The sequence below is a fragment of the Chelonoidis abingdonii genome, chromosome 8, assembly GCF_003597395.2.
Source record: "Chelonoidis abingdonii isolate Lonesome George chromosome 8, CheloAbing_2.0, whole genome shotgun sequence".
NCBI lineage: Eukaryota > Metazoa > Chordata > Testudines > Testudinidae > Chelonoidis > Chelonoidis abingdonii.
In genome coordinates, this window is record NC_133776.1 from 46,078,169 (window position 1) to 46,092,576 (window position 14,408).

The 14,408-nt window shown below is 43.5% G+C and overlaps 1 protein-coding gene across 9 annotated transcripts in view; it reads right to left on the minus strand.

Moving 5' to 3' along the window:
- ANKMY1 (ankyrin repeat and MYND domain containing 1) overlaps positions 1-14,408 on the minus strand; it is a 250,288-nt gene that overhangs the window by 210,100 nt on the left and 25,780 nt on the right. For 8 of the 9 annotated variants that reach the window (XM_032764738.2, XM_032764737.2, XM_032764745.2 and 5 more), the window contains 3 exons: positions 7,786-7,938; positions 3,369-3,476; positions 472-603 (listed from right to left, as the gene is read on the minus strand). In XM_032764738.2, coding sequence (XP_032620629.1) covers positions 472-603; positions 3,369-3,476; positions 7,786-7,938 — 393 coding nt within the window. The remainder of the gene's footprint in view (positions 1-471; positions 604-3,368; positions 3,477-7,785; positions 7,939-14,408) is intronic. The other variant, XM_032764742.2, reaches the window with a different exon arrangement.

Below are 14,408 nucleotides of genomic sequence, written 5' to 3' on the forward strand. Positions count from 1 at the left end.
GGGGGAAGGGAAGTGGGCTATTTCCCTTTGTGGTAAGACTCAAGGCTTCTGAGTCTTGGGGTTCCCCAGGGAAGGGTTTGGGGAGACCAGAGGGAGCCAAAACCCTGGAATTTTTGGATGGTGGCTGCGAGATCAAATCTGAGCTGGTAATTAAGCTTAGAGGGGTTCATGCTAGCTTCTCAGGTTATGAACGCTAAGGTTCAAATCTGAATAGGAAGCTACGACAGTAAGTTACTCCATGCTAGTTAAAACATGTTAACATGTTTTCCAACACAGATCATTTTCCCAGCACAGACTCAGATACAGAAACAAAAGGAATTGGCAGTTGAATCGAGTTACTAAGAAAAAAACCTGCATCACTGAAGGTTACTAGGAGAGACAACTGAATCACAAAGAAGAACTAGAATTCAAAACACCTGCTGAAAAAGTTAATTGGAAAACTAAAGTCAAAAACAATGTATGTTTTCTTACCAATAAAATCCTGTTTGCTAGGGTCCTCTTCTGTTCATATGTAGTGTTGACAGCAGCACAAAGGGCACTGCCTATACCGTTGGTTAATGGAAGATTGGGGTCGGCTCCATATGCTAAGAGTTCTGTCACTGACTGCAAACAGGCATAGTTAAATATGAGAAATCAATGAATGATGATGTCATCTTAGACAGTTTTACAGCAGGACTATGAGATCCAAAATGTACAACGATAGCTGTGTCGACACTTTACAGTGTTTAAAATAATATACCTGGAATGCACGCTAGTATTTTTCAGTAACTTAAAGGCATAAAGTAATAACAGCTAAATATTGGCCTGTTAGAATAATTTTTGCACTTGCTTTGTATTGCATTTTTAGCATGATAAAAATCATAGAACCCTACTGACCAGCCACACGTCTACGGCTTCATTGTGTAGTGTTAAAAAAGTCATCTGCTGTTATGCTTTTCTAAAATACAAAGCCTGTGCACTACCAGAAAAACAGAACGACACAGGCTGTACATTTGTGGCCTGTTGGGCCATTACTGCACCAGACATGTTCATAAAACTCCATGACTTAGACTTCAGATCTTTCAAACATGAGACTGAATTCTGTAATTTTAACTCAAACAGCAGCTGTTATTATCCCAGAACAGCAGCTCTTCCTAAGCCAAAGGAGTCTAACAGGCCCCTTCTATTCAACTATTTTCCTTTTAGAGATCAGTGCAAGACTCCCACAAACCCATTCTCGGACAATCAAAGATGTCTTGAGAAAAGCCTGGGTCGGACTCTCTATCCATGGACTTTGGTACACTGCATGGACTGAGAGATCAGGGATACTATACCTTGAGCTGAATGAGGCCAGTTAATCAAGCATGATTTCTTCTGAGTTCATGTTATCTATCACCTAGCATCTCCCTCTCTGTCCTCTAAGTGGTTATAAATACCACTTTATCAATTGGCTTAGCAGTGTATTGTAATTAAACTTGTTGCTCCATAATTCCCTGGATCACCTGATTTCTTTTTATTTAAAGAGGGGAATTATGATAGATAATAATAAAATAATAATAAATGGTCCCTTGTGTCCACAAGAAGCTTCACCAATGTCAATAAGGCTCCATGCAGGCACAGGAATCTGTTCACCCAAAGCCAGCTGCATGACTGAGGACTACGTTAGTTCTTTTCTAATCTTATGGGATCTTAGCTGTTCTCCTTGGATTCTCAAACAAACATACAGCTCCTTCATAAATCAGTGTCTCCAATACTACTTTCCCACCCTGAGAACTCAACTACATTGTACAGAGTAGTACTGTATTTGGATTTACATTTACTATGCTAACAAGTAATGAAAAATACTGCCCACATGCAATGTGGGTGAGTGAATATTGCTATTATTAATGTATTCAGTATTGTAGATTAACCGGTTGTAAAGCACTGTGCACAACGTGCCAAAGAACTGGAGTCCAGATCCAAGAGCTATCTAGGTCATTACACGATCCTTCCCACCACAGCAGCAAAGCTAGCAAGCTAGCACCAAGTGGACTCAGTACAATATTAGCCCAGACAATAATTACAGTATAAACAAGTGCCATATAGACAATATGTGGCCATTCTACTTGGAAATAGCTAAAGGATTCTAACAAAGTCAAATACTTTTCAGTAGTTTCCTTTGCATTTCTTTGTGCATTTAATTAAAAAAAAAAATTCAAGCCAGGCAAAGCGATCTTCTTCAGATGATAATTTCCTACATTGTGCTTCAGGACTTACTTTAGCCCTTCTTATATTATTTCTATAAGACAGTAAAACTCAAATTCATTCCTTTCGTGAAGTTATTCAAAACTTTATATTAAAATCTAAAAACCTTCCCTTTTTGTTTTATTGCAACTAACAGTTTCTTTTATTAAGCAAGAAGATAAGAAGAAACAACCCCATCAGTGTACACCTCCTGGACCAACTGCGGGATTTTTTAAGTATTGCCCTATTGTCTTTATTAAACGCAAAATTAATATATGTGCACTTTAAGGAGAGCAGATTTTAGTAGTACTAGTGTGATACTTACAAAATCACAGTCAGACCTCCAGTGAATCTGCTAGACTGGATTCTGGAGGCACAAAAGTTCCACAGCATGGGCAATTATAATTGAATGTGTATTCTTACGATCCCAGGTTCAAACACACACTAATGGGAGCAGATGAGGAGGTGGGAGGATGTAGGTCAAGAGGAATCATCTATACAGTGGATGAAATGTTCTCTCTTAAGCAGTTCTTAAAAGTGCTTACTTCCAAAGCACTTACTGCCTGGATAGTGCATCTATATGGAAATTTTATAAAGGGCATGCTCAGTACAGCATTTTTAGATGTTAGTAGTTTTGATTATTTCAAACCAAACTGTTTTAAATAGGAACTACATTATTGGATCAGACCAGTGAGCCATCTATTCCAATGTCAAGTCTCTGATAGTGGCCAGCATTAGATGCCTCAGAAGATACAAATAGTAACTTGGTGGACAGTTTCAGAATGTTTGTAGAGGAAGATTCTTCCTAATCCCATCAGTTAGTGCTTGACTTAAACCCAAAAGTAGGATGGTTTATGTTCTTTATAATATTTTCAAGGTATCCTACAGTGTAAATGGATGTTTTCATGATTCATATAGATGGATATTCCTTGTTGAATCCTGCTAAGCTCTTAGCCACCAATCCATAAAGAGAAATCCCCATTTAATACAATGGAAAACTCAGGTTATGTCCATAGGTTTGAAAGAAAAGTAAATTTAGATACTTTCATTGAAAATAAACACAGGTCACTCCAACACACAAGCCATCTTGGCTCTACTGGGGAAGGAACCAAAGCAAAAATTAATCAAGTAAAGAAAGAAAGAAAGAAGGAATTAATGATGCTCACCAAATCATTCCCACTGGCAATTGCCAGGGAAAGGGGTGAATGGCCACTCCACAAGGTGTTAGGATTTGCCTTATGAGTTAAGAGGAGGTGGACAACATCTCTGACATGCTGGATAGGGGGGAAAAGGTAGAATTAGATCATAAAAAAGAAAATCAAGACATTAAGCTTATGAAAAACAACAGCATTAAACACGTGCTATAAACACATACAAGTATTACTGTCAGGATATACCCCCCCAAATCTGAACTCTGGGGTATAGATGTGGGGACCCACATGAAAGACCCCCTAAGCTTATCTTCTACCAGTTTAGGTTAAAACTCTTCCAAGGCACAGTTTTTTGCCTTAGACAGATATCGCTGCCATCACCAAGTGATTTTCACAAATATTCAGGGAAGAGTCACTTGGAATCCCTATCCCCCCCAAAATATCCCCCCAAGCCTCTTCACCCCCTTTCATAGACTCATAGACATTAAGGTCAGAAGGGACCATTATGATCATCTAGTCTGACCTCTTGCACAATGCAGGCCACAGGGGAGGCTTCAGAATAAAATATCAACCAGTTGCCTTAGAAATGTGAGCACAGACCAACCCTTTGTCTAAGGACTTTGGAATCAAAGGATTCTTTTGAAAAAGGTAAACTTTATTAAAAAAGAAAGAAACATCTGAAAACTCAGGCTTTAGAGATTAAACATCAAAAATAACCTTCTTAGGTTTCAGCTTAAAGGTTACAAGCAAAACAAAAGTACCTGGGGTCAGCACAGAGGAATCCACAAACCAAAACAACCAAAAGGTTCCTAATCACATCTGTCTTAACTTTTCCTGTGCTACTTACATATCTGGGGTTCCAAATGAGGAGCTTCTAGGTATGATGCTGATGATTTCCCATACCTGGCTTAAAGCTTATAGCTTGTTGCTGCCTTCCCCTCTCTCCAGCCCGAAAGACAAAGAATCTCTCCCCCACAGCAGTTTTTCCAATTAGAAAGGGTACAGCCTGCCTATTGGTTCCCTGGTCAGGTGCCAACTCAGGTTAAGCTTCTCTTAACCATTTACAGTTAAGGCAATTAGGGTACAGCTGCTAAGGAGGATTCTATAGCTACTGACTGGCTGGGTGTCCATAAAAGGGAGCTACCCCCCTCATTTATCACAATTACACAGAAAAAAACATTTAAAAGGAGCATTATTAAGGTTGCTTCTTTAACCCTCAAAAATTGGGAACTGCCAAAATTAAGGTTGTGTGTGCAACCTTAACTGGGCCTCCTTGTGCATACACATTAAAATTCAGCCTTTATTTATATGATCACATACTATTTTTATCATAGGATCCCAGCCTCATTCAGTGCACATGATGGACACGTGGTAGAAATGAATGAGGGTTATGTAGTGAAGGAAACTGTTGTCTGTAAGACCCCTGCCTCTTTTGTTGCAGAAACTGGAAGGTGTGTAGTGAAGGAGGCAGAGGATTGCAAGAAGAGAGAGAAGGGTCTCAAAATTAAGGCAGCTGAATGCTGCCCTGGAGAACTGGATTCTACCCCTGTCTCTGCCACAAGGTTCCTATGTGATGCTGGGCAAGTGACGTAAGCCAAACTTTTCACAGGTGGTCATTAAGTGAGTATTCTTCTTTTTCCCGGGTGCCTGACTTGAGAGTGTGGGGTCTTTTTGCAGAAGTGCTGAGCACACAAAAAGCTGCAAATGAAGTCAACAGGAGCTATGCTTTCCACAGATGGAGGGCTGTGTAAACCTAAGTGCTCTGAGAAATCAGGTCCTAGTCATCTCAGATTGGGCACCCAAAATTAATGGATACTTTTGACTTTAATCTCTCTGGTGCCTCAGTTCTCCATTTCTAAAATGGGGATAATATCTCTCATCTCACAGGGGTGTTGTGAAACTAACTTTATGAATGTCTGTGAAGCAGTTAAATATTATAGTGATAAGCGCCACAGAAAATCCTATGAGGAAATTAACACTTCAGTCATCACAACAGGGTTTGAAGACTGTACACTAAGTAAGGCCTGGAGCCATAGACCGAATGAGGAGAAAAAGTACGGAATAGCAACTCACTAAGAAAATATTGTCCATTCTGTACACTCAATGAAGGAGGGGTCCTGTGGAAAAAACAGAATGTGATCGTGTAATTAAAGACTGGTTGCACAGGCAACCTTAATTCTGGCATTTCCTAACTTCTGAGTGCTTGAGAATGCTACATTAATAATGGCATTTTAATTATCTTCTGTGTGTGCAATTCCCTAGCTTTGTAATAAAGCACAATGAAAACAGAAAGCCTGTCCTGTGTCTGCAAAGGGACCCCCACATGAATCATCAGCAGAGTTGGAGCCATTAGATCCACTGCACAGACCGCTGCCACTTGAGCTAATGGAGTAACTACTGATAGCAGCAGGAAATTGTAATCCTCTATGTGGACCAGCACTACACGAGCATGGGACACTTTGCAAGTGGGTTTCCTAAATATTTGGTGCAGTTCAGGGATCTTGGTTCCAGCCCAGGCTCCAGAGGGGAGTATGCTCTCTAGTGGGCATAGGCCCTTCTGCCCCACCCCTCCAACCTGTCCCTGTCCTGTCTCTTTGCCCCAGTATTCTCATTCCAGTCCCAGACTCCTTCCCCAGCAAGTCTTAGTTTCGCCATTCTGATCTCCCTGACCCAGTCTTCCCTTCATTCCTTGCACAGCATTCCCCGTTCTCCCCTCAATCCCCAGGTGCCTCATTTCACCTGTCTCTCCCCACTCCTCTGGTCTCTAGGCACTACCAGTCAAATTTCTAAGCATGAGATTGCTAGAGCTTTTCAAAGAAAACCATCACCAGAATTTTATAACATGGGCAAAACCCACTTATTTTTCCCTCGCCTCATTCTCAGAAAATCATGAACCATTTTGGCTGCAATAGTCCACAAAAGAGGCAGACACTCAGCATGGAATATTTCAGCATAAATAGTTAAAGTATGGCAAAGTTATAAGCATCTTAAGACAGGGTCTTATGATGGGAAATGTTGGGCAATCTTAGTAAAAGGCAGTGCTACCAGCCCCACCTCCAAAATAGATACACACCAGCACATACACACACACGAAAAAACCTAACAGCCCCCAATTTCAATTACATTTTCCAGAATAGTTCCCCACCTAGCCAAGCATTTATAACCTGTACCAAGGAATCTTGCGCTACAATATGAATCCTTGAATGCAGGAGTTGACAGTGTAAATGCAAAAAGGAGCTCTACAATAGAGGTTAGTTATACAAGAATGGTAACTCTTAAATACTCAATAGCTTCAAAACAACCTTAGGAAAAAAACAGATTGAAATTCCTGGAAACTAAGATCTACAGTAATTAAAATTCTTAATTATGTGTGATTTTGAGAAAGGACTGAGAGGTAAGGTTAGCTTATCGACTTTTTATTTGCATGTGAAAGCAACCATAAAAAACCTGCCAGGTAAGAAATGCATGTCAGCAAAGCAATCAGCTCCTGAAAGGACACAATGTATTGAACGTAAAGCATCCTGGCATAGTAAATGAGACTTTTTCACATTTGCTAAATTGCATAGGGCCAGTCATCAAATGTAATTAAGAAGAAGATAATAGAAACCTTACACCATTTCTACTTAAAGTCCGCTTTAAGGCAAAGCATTAAAAAGAGGTCGAAAGTCAAAGAATGAAGCTACGTGAAAGAATCCCAATATGTAGAACCACAAGATCAAGCAGCAGGATCGAATATCAGAGGAAGAAAACAGAATACAGTAGGTGACAATGGCTTGACTTTTGGAGAAGGCAGGGTTGAGGGGGGGATTCTAATTAAAAACTTGTTTACTGTATTGGAGCTCTGATCAACTTTAGTGCTAGATAGACCAAAAAAACAAACAAAGCAGAGTTTAAAAGACCCTCAGTCAATCTACCAGGCTAAACACTGCCGTTGATTCAGGTCACACCTACAAGCACCTTACACAAAACAAGTATTAAAATAACGTCCCTGCCTCAAAGTGTTCACAATGTGGAATTTGGCCATGATGGAAGGAAAAGAACAAACAAAAAGAGGCTGGGTCGTGAAGGGCAGCTCTATAAACCACATGGTACAGTAGTTCGGTTAGAGCATGCATGCATCATAATAGAGGGGTTTCAATTTACTCGTTTAGTTTGTGTCTTGTTGGGCTGCCAGAGGAGCTACACTGGTGGCTGGCCACCTATAGCTAAAATCCCCAGAGCAGCCAAGATCACACAGACTAAAGGATCAGACCCTTCCCATAAAAGAGATGAGTTTTATTTCTTCCACAGAAGCCATATGAAATCAGATCCTACAGAGGACTCCTCAGTAGGGTAAGATATGTCATTTGAGGATTGGGAATTATGTGTATTCTACAGGAGCAAAACCACAACCTAGAGGAGAGACATTCCTACAGTTCCAGTGTGCTCCTACCTTGGGGTTATCCTCTCTTTCACAGGCAATATGCAAAGGAGTCCTCCCACCTTCCTCTGGGACAAGGCTAGAAGATGAGTAGTATTCGCTAGGAGGTCCAGTTTCATTATTAAGTTTCATGGCAATAACAACTGGTGATTCAGCAGGCTCATTCTGAATGTAAAGAAGTCAAAAGAAACAGATACACACACTTTCAGTATTGCTTAGAGATAAGCTAATAGAAAACATATTGGTCCAGGAATCCACTGGCCTGGACATTATCCACTAGTCTGGATTTGCTCATTACACCACAGTAGACACAGCATGAGCACCCCACACCTTTCCAATTTCATTCTTTAGATTCAGGCTCCATCTGCTGGACTGCTGCAGCACTGCATCCTGAAAAACACACAACCCACTGTAGGCCAGAAGCATTAAGATACCTTTCATTCTAACATCTACAAACATTGATGCACACAAAGGGGCTCCTACCCCCAATGAATGTATTCCATTTTGAGAAATAAAAGTTATATGACAGGACACTAATTTCTTTCTCCTATACATGGGACATGCATTGGTCTGGATGTTACTAGCAAATAAGTAACAAAAGGAATCAAATACAAGAGCCATATAAAGCTCTCTAGGAGAAATGAAAGTTTACGTTATTGATTTATTTTTTATTTTATTGCATAGTTTAAATCAAGGGGAGCTGAAAGGACCAAATGCAGGATCAGTTGAGGTGAGAAAATGAGTCTTGTAGTGCTTCATAGAATTGTTTCTCAAGTGACTTCATTGCAAAGCTCTGTGACTCTCATCCCCAGGTCCTTTGCGAATGTACTTTGATGTCTCCAGAAGGGGTCTTATTTGGATGCTTTCCATGCTTGATAAGTGTTTAATTAGACCCATTAAGAGTCAGAGTAGTACTTCAGACATTTTTAAGATTCCAGTGGATTATGTTCTCCTACACACTTTAGTCCATTTCACATCCAGATTACGAGGCTGGTTTTTTAATATTTGAGTTTAGGGGGAAAATAAAGGGAGAGAAATTGTTTGGTTTAGGTGGAGCTTGGTGGTTTGTTTTGTTTTTGTTTAGTGTTAGTTTTGTTTTCGTGGCTGGGTACAAAGTCAAGACCGAGCTTAAGAACCACCTTTTAAAGGAAGAATTCAAGAAAAGATTCTTTAAGCTGACACTGCTCCCAGTTCACTCTCCTAACTAATGCAATTGCTGTAACAGAAGGAGACAAATATGGCAAGGCCTTCTCTAGAGGATCAGAAAGTAGACTCTCAGAGCCTGCAGTACTAAGGTTCAAGTGCCCCAGTGCCACTGCAAGTCTCTGTAGTGCAACTGCTATGAAGAAACAGGAGATGTGAGGAGAAAACTGACCCAAGAAATCTTGTATTACTAATCCTGAGAGTAGAAAATTGAACCTTTAGATAACTCAGGCTGTCATAAACAGATAGCTAAGGGTTAATGTCTCTTTCACCTGTAAAGGGTTAACAAACAGCGACCTGCAACACCTGACCAGAGGACCAATCAGGAGACAAGATATTTCCAATCTGGATAGGAGTTTGGGTGTGGGTCTTTGTTCTTGGTTTTGTCTCTCTGGACTTGAGAGTGACCACACGTATCTACAGGCTCTCTAATCTTCTGTTTCCAATTTAGTACAAAGATAGAAAGACAGTTAGGTTTTAATTGTTTTTCTGTATTTGCAAATGTGTAGTGTGTGGAAATATTTTAAATTGTATTTTTTTTGATAGTGTTTATCCATTTTCATAAGCTGAAAAACCTGTATATACATTAAATTTACAAGATTATTTTTACTCTTTTGTCTTTTATTAAAAACTTTCTTTTAAAGACCTAATTGATTTTTTACTCTTGTTAATGCTAAGTATTGATCTGTTTCCCCAAGGACTGGGTGGAGGAAGTAAATTTCTCTTTGTGTTAGATTCACGGAGCTTGAATCTGTATTGCCTCTGTGAGGATAAGGAGGGAGTGACCTGATCTCTCTGTGTTGTGTTTCAAGGAGTTGAAGCACGGTAATCTCCTGGTGTACCCAGGCAGGAAAGATCTGGGAGGAGGTAAAGAGAAGGAAGGGAAATGGTTTATTTCCCTTTGTTGTGAGACTCAAGGAATCTGGGTCTTGGGGGTCCCCAGGGAAGGTCTTGAGGAGACCAGAATTTATCAGGTACTCAGGATCCTGATTGGTGGCAGCCTATCAGATCTAAGCTGGTAATTAAGCTTAGAGGATTTCATGCTAGTACCTCAGTTTTTTGGACTCTAAGGTTCAGATTGAGGAAGAATACTATGACACAGGCGTAATCCTTTATGAAGGCCTATGAGAAACCAGTGGTCTCTGGCAGACATTTGGACCACAGCTAAACTGAGATCTGTGTCTTAAATCAGGGGTGGGCAAACTACTGCCCGTGGGCCGGATCTGGCCCCTCACGCCTTTGGATTCTGCCTGCGGAATTGCCCCCCGTGGCCCCTGCGGTCCCCAGGCACCAACCCCAACAGCTCCCACTGGCTGGGAACAGGGAACCACAGCCAACAGGAGCTTTGGGGGAGGTACCTGGAGGCGTGGCAATGGCAGCGCATGTGGAGCCCTCCACCCCGCCTTCCCCAGGGGCTGCAGCACTTCTTGGAGCGGCGTGGGGTTGGGGACAGAGAGATAGGCCGGCAGGAAGCCTTCCCTGGCCCCGGTGTGTGCCGCTGCCAACCCGGAGCCCAAACTCCTCCTGCACCCCACCCCCCAACTCCCTGCCCTAAGCCCCCTGCCTGCACTGCGCACTCCTCCTGCACCCCAACCCCCTGCCCTGAGCCCCTTGGTATGCCCTGCACCCCTTCTGCACCCCAACCCCCTGCCCTGAGCCCACTCCCACAGTCCGCACCCCTCCTGCACCCCTGCCCTGAGCCCCCTCCTGCACTCCACACCCCTCCTGCACCCCAGCCCCCTGCCCCAGCCCTGCAGACAATTTCCCCACCCAGATGTGGCCCTTGGCCCAAAAAGTTTGCCAACCCCTAAGTGAATAAATTCTCCCAGTGCTTTTGTACACATTGCTTATGGAAGTTTGAGATTGTAACAGAAGGTTAACTAGTTCCTGACAGTATCCATGTTGCTGGAGACTTAGACTCTACGGTTCCAGGCTATAAAACCAGTGTGTCAAGTTCAAGGTTACTGAAGGTTTGTAGACTATCATCACTATGAGCCAAGGGAACTGCAGTCTGGTTAGAATTACAAATGCTCTGTCTAGGCCTATTTCCCTCAAACCATTTTGGCAATTAGAGGAGACGGGGAAGCTTTACATGAGTACATCTGCCCACAGGTAGAGGCATTTTCTGAGCTCATGGATTCCATTGACAAGAATAAAATAATGGTACCTTTCTGCTTTCAAATCGTAAAAAAATCTAGATATATGTCAACCAAGCCACACAACCGTGACCTAGGCATGTGTTGCTCTAGTAGACAGGCCCCACTTCCACAGGAGTGAAGAGACTCTGCTGACTTTATGGCAGGGGTCAGCAAACTTTCTGGGCCGAGGTCAAGGAGTTGGGGTAAGGGAGGGAGTGTGGGGCGTGGGAGGGGGTGCGGTGTGCAGGAAGGGGCTCAGGGCAAGGGACTGGGGCAGAGGAGGGGTGCCAGGTGTATGAGGGGCTGAGGACAGGGGGTTGGGCTGCAGGAAGGGCAGGGGGTTGGGGGACAGGGTGCAGGAGGGGTTCAGGCTCCGGGATGGCAACAGCACACACTAGGGCCAGGGCAGGCTCCCTGCATGCCTGCCCTGTCCCTGGCCCCGCGCCGCTCTAGGAAGCACTGCGGCCCCTGGAGAAGAGAGGGCGGAGGGCTCCGCGTGCGTTGCCCTTGCCGCACCTCCAGGTACCTTCCCCGAAGCTCCCATTGGTTGTGATTCCCCGTTCTCAGCCAATGGGAGCTGTGGGGGTCAGGGCCTGGAGATAAGGGCCTGGGGGCCACAGGGATGTTGAGCCGACCACTGCTGAGAGCGGCACGGGGCCCGCTGCACCACGGAGGGCAATCCTGTGGGCTGGATCCAAAGGCCTGAGGGGCCAGATCCAGCCCGCAGGCCGAAGTTTGCCCACCCCTGCCTTATGGTATAGAGCTGTGCCCTATACTCCTACTTGCTGGTGTGCATATATCACCACTGTCCATTTGACCTCTCCAAGTGCAATATGAAGATGCTGCTGAGAAATGTTTGAAGAAGGACTTCATTGACAATGCCATCAGTCCTCAGTTTTTGTCCTCTGGTCAGGAAGAAGAATGGATGAATTTAGGGGCACTGCATTGCACTGGGTTTGTATTTGCTCAACACTACTATGAGTAAATACTGCAGACACTTGTAGGCAAGCAGCTGAGCAGAAGGATGAAATCTGTAATTTTAGAAGTGAGAATAATGGGAGTGTTACCAGTGGAGGTATCTTAAAAAATCAGCTCAGAGATGAATAAAAGTCAGTTCTTGTAATTTTTGATTAATTAGGAATCAGGTTAGCAGAGGGTTACTGGACTGTGTAGAAAGGAGTTTCCTTTAAGCAAGTTTTCAGCAGCAAGTCATCCAGGTAATACTGATGTGGATGTCTCTTTCTTCATCTAGCCTATCAAGATCATATCAGTGTGGAGAGCATTATAGGATGATATTCCAAATCACATAGACATGACTGGACACAGGGGCGGCTCTAGGGATTTTGCCGCCTCAAGCATGGCAGGCAGGCTGCCTCCGGCAGTTTGCCTGCGGAGGGTCCACTGGTCCCACCACTTCGGCAGACCTCCCACAGGCATGCCTGTGGGAGGTCCTCCAAAGCCACAGGACCAGCGGACCCTCCGCAGGCAAGCCACAGATGGTAGTCTGCCTGCCGCCCTCGCGGCGGCCAGCAGAACACCCCCCGCGGCTTGCCGCCCCAAGCACACACTTGGCGTGCTGGGGCCTGGAGCCGCCCCTGACTGGGCAACTGCTTCCTCTTAACTGGACAGGAAAATGGCGTCAACCACATCTCATGGGGAAGGATAAGATTCTTGAGATCTACTAAGAACAATGTAGAATATTTTCTCTTCCAAAGCTCCATTCCATTACAGATATAGACTGAACAAGGATAGAATCTGCCCATCTTCTATGGACTGTCCCAACCCAAGAAGACACATGGACCAGAATTCCAGAGGTGGCATATGGCTCCTATGACACAAGGAATTTATTTCTTTGTTTTTACTATAACTTCAGCAACTGAGAGGCTAGAAGGAAAAGAAACAAATTCTCTAAGGTGCTCCTTTTTAGAATGCTCCTGTCTAGATGGATTTCCCAGAGGAGAAGGGGAAATGTTCAGGTTTCTCCTTGCTCTTAAGAATTTCTAAACCAACAAAAGTACGCTGTGTTGACCTCTATCCTGCAGAGTTGAAAAAATACCTCCCAACTCCAAAAGAAAAAAATGGCCAGACTGATTAACAGCCCTGGCAAGCTGGTGGTATGAACTCGCAGGCCAGTATCTTCTGTATTGCTCTGTAGAGAACTACTGGTAGGCCCGTTAAGGTAGCACAGGAAATCCGGTCACTGCAAAGCACACAAAGAGGAACTAGAGAGGGGAGAATTTAAGTTTGCTTTGCCTGCAGCTGCTGGCACACATAGGATGGCAGTAGGGGACAGGCTGGTGGTTCTCAACTGAGGTACATGTACCCCTGGGGTACGCAGAGGTCTTCCAGCAGCTACATCAACTCATCTAGACATTTGCCTACTCTTATAACAGGCTACATAAAAAGCACAGGCAAAGTCAGTACAAACTAAAATTTCATGCAGACAATGGCTTGTTTATATTGCTCTATATGCTGAAATGTAAGTACAATGTTTATATTTGAATTGATTTATAATTAGATGGTAAAATTGGGAAAGTCAGCAAATTTTTCACTAATAGTGTGGCTGTGATGCTTCGTATTTTTATGTCTGATTCTGTACGGAAGTAGTTTTAAGTGAGGTGAAACTCGAGGGTACACAAGACAAATCAGACTCCTGAAAGGGGTACAGTAGTCTGGAAAGGTTAAGAGCCACTGAGAGAAGCCAGTGACAGAATGGCAGGCTGGGGTAGCCTGCACTCACACACCCACATGGTGGCAGTTCGTCCACTGACACAGACAGCTGGCAGTATGAGTAAGTTCACTTGCTGCATTGCTGAGGAAAGCCAGAGCATGGTGTGCTGAAATATTGGTCTGGGCTAGGCCACTGAGACACAATTCGGAAGGAGTCAAAGGGAATGGATATTCAGCGCATAGGGTGCTCAGGATGACCTAATGGGAAGGCCAATGGATTCCCAATTACTGGAACTTACATTTATTTTAAGTTGTCAACAATTTGAGAAAGAAACCCCCCCACATACACTAAAGCATGCTGCCATGGACAGCTGTACATCTTAGGCCTCATTTCCTTCCTAGTGCTCATATCAGCGAAAAAGTGTTTCTGCCAGCCTAGAGTATAACGTTTCCCTGAATGAAATAAGCGGAGCCATCAAAAGCACTTTTTTGCCAATATTAACAAATCCACACTAGGGCTTCCACCTGTATAAAAATGTTGTTCAAAAACAAAATCACACCCCTAACCAACACTGATATACTGGCAAAAGCTTCTAGTGTAGATCTGGCCTAATGCTGCTCTGG